Source organism: Alligator sinensis, unplaced genomic scaffold (genome assembly GCF_000455745.1).
Source record: "Alligator sinensis unplaced genomic scaffold, ASM45574v1 scaffold846_1, whole genome shotgun sequence".
Classification (NCBI taxonomy): Eukaryota; Metazoa; Chordata; order Crocodylia; family Alligatoridae; genus Alligator; species Alligator sinensis.
The window spans coordinates 1,141,019-1,147,103 of record NW_005842230.1 but is presented as its reverse complement, the minus strand read 5'-3'; the positions used below and the strand labels follow the sequence as shown (position 1 = coordinate 1,147,103).

General features: G+C 40.3%; 1 protein-coding gene across 5 annotated transcripts in view; it reads left to right on the top strand.

Annotated features, from left to right (window-relative positions):
- PLS1 (plastin 1) overlaps positions 1-3,586 on the top strand; it is a 79,177-nt gene extending 75,591 nt beyond the window's left edge. For 4 of the 5 annotated variants that reach the window (XM_014521609.2, XM_025208466.1, XM_014521610.2 and 1 more), the window contains 3 exons: positions 845-969; positions 1,448-1,617; positions 3,233-3,586. In XM_014521609.2, coding sequence (XP_014377095.1) covers positions 845-969; positions 1,448-1,583 — 261 coding nt within the window. In that variant the 3' untranslated portion in view covers positions 1,584-1,617; positions 3,233-3,586. The remainder of the gene's footprint in view (positions 1-844; positions 970-1,447; positions 1,618-3,232) is intronic. The other variant, XM_025208467.1, reaches the window with a different exon arrangement.
- Positions 3,587-6,085: the final 2,499 nt, after the last annotated feature.

The following is a 6,085-nucleotide window of genomic DNA, read 5'->3' as shown; positions in this document are numbered from 1 at the left end:
TCGGAAGACTTGCAGAGCCTGAGCTCTGTAAATGTGATAGGGGGCAAGTGATATTTGAACTCCCTTTTATAAAATTGCATAATATTCTACAGACACACACAAGATATAATTGAAACTTGAACCTTTTAGGAAAAGATTAGATAATCCAGTTCAAACTAGACATACAGAGCGACCATAAGGCTAGTTTACCTGGTCAGGTTAAGATGTCCCTTGTGTGACATCAAGAATTGCTAGGTGATATAAAATCAAGAACACTGCTACATTATATCACTGTATCTGCCAGATTAGTCCATTCTGGTGGTGGCAGCCAGGCAAAAATTGCAGTAGATCTTAGGTCACCTTTGCCTTCCTCCCTGAATCCTAAACTGAGCCCAGTTTGGTGGTCCTCAAAGACTAAGCTCCCAAAATGCATAAACTGTAAGAGAGAGGAAGAATCATTTCACATTTATAATATCAATGTACTCTCTCAACCACCAAGAAGATACTCAGCATTGTATAGCTTGTACACAAATAAAAATAGGATGCAAGATTAAGAAGGTGCTAAAAGATTGCTCCTTGTTGTCAGTAAAACAAGTTATTTACATTTATTTAATAGCAGAAATATAGAGAATGTGAGGAGTGAAAGAGGAAACACGTGGATTGTGATCTCTCTGAAACCTCCCACTGACTTCACAGCAACGTTTACACAGGCAAGGAAAGCATAGTTAGGACTGATATAAGAAAAAAAAGGTAGAATAAAACAATAATGTATCTTAACTTTATTTAAAAGTAGATGTGATTGCTGTAGCTGTTAGGATGATCAAAATATATCTGCTAACTTACGTTAATTAAATCTTTCTTCTAGGACAGATCTATTGGCACTAGTTTGCCTGTCCTAGATTTAATAGATGCCATTGCACCAAAAGCAATTCGTCCAGAAATGGTCAAGAGAGAAGATCTTTCTGATGAAGACAAATTGAATAATGCTAAGTAAGCTGTTAAATAATATTTTATATTTTCTTCTGCAATGAACAAGTTTGTGATTTTCTTATACTTTAACAGTATGAACATAGATGTATTCATGCTTTTAAATACGAAAACATTACATTTTAAATAGTAACATTTTTTAAACCTTTTTTACAGCAGATTAACAGTAGTGGTCAATTTTACTACTGGCATAACCTGGCAGTGCTGTATTGAAGCTGTTGATATTAATAGCCTAACTCAGCTCACATTTGTGTACACACACACACACACACACGTCAATCTCAGGCACAATAAATGTTCAATGCAACTGTTAATACTTAATTGTTCCATTACATTAAATGCATTTTCCACTACAAATTAAATATTAATTGGAAATAAGTATCTCAACCTTTAATTAAATATGTTGTTTTTGCATGTCTCAGCACAAACGTAGTAGATACCAGTAAAATAATTATATCATTTTCTTTCTTGTGTTTCCAAGATATGCCATTTCGGTTGCTCGAAAGATTGGTGCCCGCATATATGCCCTACCAGATGATCTGGTAGAAGTGAAGCCAAAAATGGTTATGACGGTGTTTGCATGCTTGATGGGGAGAGGACTGAACAAAGCAATATAATGAAGATATTAGGGTTTTTTTCCTGCCATGCTAAGTATGACGAATGCCTCACAGTTTACAGAATTCTGAAGTTTTAATGGGTGTAAAACCAGAGATAAATTTGTATGCTGAAGTACAGATAGATAATTAATTACATTTTAATAACTTGTTTATATTTAGTTAAGGTTTCATAAAATATGATTTATTTATGGGTTAATCCTTTATCCAGAATACATGCATTACCACATTAAGATTAGATTGCTGTATTGTTCTTTTTTAAACAAAAAAGTCTTGTAAATCAATTCTAGCTCATAATGTTTTCATAGTGTGAAAAAGATCCCCAGCTTTTAAAATACTGTTTCAGGATCTGCTGTGACACAATTTGATATTTGTGGTTGTTATTTGCATGTGGTCATTTTTGTGCACAAGTGCATTCCAACACTATTGTAATCTCCCAAACTGCACAAAAATCAGCATGTACCTCGATAGGTCTGATCCAATTCCTGTTGAAGTCGATAAGAGTCTTGCCACAGAGGTTAATGGGGTCAGGCCATGATATTGTGTGGAATTTACAATGATATTTCTCATAAAATTGTTCAATGTTTTGAATGGGAACAAACTCTTAGATGTATGTGGTAGTCTGTTTTCTTAAAAAGAAAGAATACATTCACCAAAGTGAAGAATAAATTATTTTTATGACTCCTAATTTAAGAAAGAAACAGAAAATAGTAAACCAAAATGTAACAATGTCATTATTAGAATATTTGCATAGACTTAACCATTGCAGTTGGAAAAAATAGGGGAAATTTCCCTATTTCCCCTATTTCATTAAGTATTCTATAAAAAATCAGTAAAGATAGCATGCCAACCCAGTTTGGGGACTTGCCTTAAGTGTAACATTTTTTAAATATGCGTCTGTCTCTCTGTCATTGATTTTTATGCTGGAAACTTATAAAATCAATACACTGTACTGGCTTCTGGCAGTAAAGCCATATTTCTTAATATGACTGAAATATGAATTTGTACTCTTGTTCTGTAGTTATAAATTTTAATCTAAAACTTCTGGAACCTTTAACTTTTATTAAAGTAATTTTTAAGATGAGCCAAATAAGATGAAATTCCCAACTAAATCCTCAGTAAATATAGAGTCAAATATATATATATATATATATATAGAAAAGTAATTTTCTATATATATATTTGACAAAAACTGATATACAAATATTACAAGCAACTCAAAGGCTAGAAACAGATATTGCCAAATTAAGTGGATCAGCCATGCTGGGAAGTGTCCAGGCACAACTGATCTGCTTCACTGTGGAAAACACATTGTCCTGTCAACTGATCTTGTGGGACAACAGGCAACCTAACCTGTTCCCCACTTAGAGACGCATCCACCATGCTCCCCATGTCAAATTCACTCTGGTGCCATCCTAGGGCTGGGACCACCAGTTAGGATGGTGCCAAAGTGTCAAACTGGTGCTCCTCTTTGACACAAAGAAGAAACATGGCTTCTGTCTTCAGTGCATAAGAGGATTCTGGGGAGTTCGGAAAATTAGAAATGGGCTACAGAACCTTTGTCTGTGTTTTGCTATTTCATATATACCTCCAGACCATAATATGAAGCTATTAGCTTGTGATAATTACCAGATTTCTATCCTTGGTTCTAGAAAAAAATATCCAAACAGAAAGCCAGGAAACTGAATGATCTAGCACTAAATGTGTGACAGTTCAGATTCATACAGAGACAAGCGTATCAAAGGTTGGAAGACCTTATTTGAGATGTACAGAATCAAGAGGCTTTTCACTCGTCCTTCATACTACAAGAACTAATTCTTTGCAGTATCATTGTCCACATCTTGCAGGTTGTACAAATTTCTCTCTTCAGGACTCGCAACTGGTTGCTGTGAAAACTAGGGCTGTGTGAAGCTTCAGTCGCTGATTCGATTTGGCAGAGATTCGGCCCGATTCAACAGCTGAATCTCCAAATCTGAATGTAACCAGGAGACCCTGTCATCTCTCTGAATCAGAACCCTCCAAATCAATTTGGAGAGCTTCAGAAGTAGACACAACTTTATATGGGTTTTTTTCTACATGTATCAAGGTACCAGGTGGCTCATGAATGCTGAGATGGTTGGGTGGATGGAGCGTCCCCTGAATCACTGTCCCCTGAATCAGGCCGAATCTGACTCGAATATGGCCCACTTCACACACCCCTAGTGCAAATCCTATTGTTTTATTATAAAGTACTGCTCTGCCATTGTGATGTGTACGTACGTATACGGGCATGTGTGTGGGGTGCATGCATGCATTTTACAGGTGTACACACACACACACCCCCCCCTCCCCGACCTTTTCTTTGTTTACCTCATTTCTTTTGGTGAAACTGAAGCTTGCTTTCAAGGTAAAACTAATTGCTTTGACAAGTTTGTCTTGAAATATTCTCAACATAAAGAGCCTGACATCAGAGGTTATAAATTCTGAGACTCCAGGACCTGAAGGCAGCAGAATGGATGGTGTGTAATGATCTGAAAGGAATCTGCAGTTCTAGAGTAAAGTTTCCTCTGAGGAGTACAAGTGATTCCATTGACTGAAAATAATAAATTAAAAGTAAAACATGTCCCCGCTTGCCCGCCCCCCCCAAACACCCCAAAACCAAAAACAGGCCACATTGATTTATGTGAATCATTGTAGTTGAGGTAAAGTTAATTATATATTACATCTACGGAGGATCTGGCCTCATGCCCCTGAATGCTGTGGACTGGCTGAGTAGAGATCTAAAGTCCTGCATCCCTTAGTAAATCAACAATCAACAATAAGGACTCGTACCATGTTGAAAATGAACTTGAGTGAAAGACAGATCAATATTTCAGAAATATTTGTTTCCAGATTAGGGGCTAAACAGATGCATTAGACTTCTCTTGAGGATGCCTTTGTAAACAATTTACTGCTTTTTGGCCTCTTGCTTGTGCATCACCTCATGGAAAATAAATTCTATTCCTGTCTTTCTACTTACGTTTTGTTTGTCCATAATTTATTCATAGGGAAAATCAAGAAAGCACTTACAACTGACCTTTTCAAGCTCCCTTTCACTCTCTTTCTCCTAGCTGTTTCTCTTTCATCAGGTTAGATTCACAATGTTCCTTAGTTTCCCCTTCCGCTTCTCTGCGTCCCAGGCCCTGGATAGTTGTTCACACACCTTGACAACTGACAAGTCCATCACCCTTATTCTCTTCCAGTTGTGTCCTTATCTGATTTTCTCCATCTTCTGCCTCCTTTCCTCCACTGTTTCTTCCTTGCGCCTCATTCCCCACAGCCAGGCCCACCGAGTCCAAATCCCAATTTAAAACCATGCTCCTGCTATCCTGGTTCCTTTGGACAAACCCAGAACCTTGTTTCATTAGAACCTCGTCACCTCGCCCTCACCAGTGAGAAGCAAACGGAGGCCCCTGCTAGATGTCACCTATATTCTGCAATTAACTGGTCAATTGTGCGAGAAATTCAGAGCCATACTGCAAATTTTAAGACCAGCCACAAGTGATGTACGCAAGATGTATGCTTTTTCTAATTGTATCTAGCTAAATGCATGAAGCAGTTTGCTGACACGGGGCAGGGTGTGGTTTATGTAAGATAAGAAGAGATTGCTTGCTGAGAAAAGATGCCACGTAGGCAAGTACGGGCATGTTCTGTGGCTAAGGTAATGTGCTCATGGGCTAAAAGAAGCAACCAATAGTAACTGCACAGCGTGTTGGGTGAGAGAAAACTACATAAGGCTAACGCCAACTAGGTTGGGTGGGTGCTTGCTTTGCGAACGATCACCAAGTACCCGCTTTTTGCGCAGACTTGGAATAATAAAGATTAAGTTGGATCCTCCACCCCTGTGTGTTTATTGGCAAAAGTGCACCGGGCATGAACTCACCGTCTTTGCAGACAACACAAGCAGAACAACTTGTACTCCTGAGGCCAGGGGGGTATGGTAACTGCCCGCAGGCGCTAGCAGTGCTGTAGGGGGTGAGGGTGGGCCAAGTGGGGATCGCTCGCAGGTGGCTGCAGCAGTGAAGGGGGTGGCAAGCGGCAACCGCCCACAGATGCCACGCCCCCCCCCACTCTCATGTGGGGCACGTGCCTCCCCTATGCGTCGCCTGTGGCCACGAGTACAAAGGTGAGTTGCCAACCCTGACTGAAGCCGTTCCAGATGATTTTTTTCCCAACATGACAAAGTCAATTGTACTGTTCAACCCGCCCACCCGATCAGTCTCCCGGGCTGCTTTCAACAGTCACGGGGAGACGGGGGCCGATGGCCGTAGCCTTGCGGCCAATCGGGGAGGGTTGGCAACCCTAGTACAAAGCAATGATCACGCCATCAACATGAGCGTGCGGCTATCACCAGAGCCAACCGGCTACGAAGTCGGTACTTGAACACGTGGTTTCTATCCAGCTTTCGTCTGCACGTGCAGCACGGCCGCCGCCGCCTCGCCCTGGGGTGAGGGAGGGAGCTCCCGCCGCCGGGGCGGAGCAGGGGG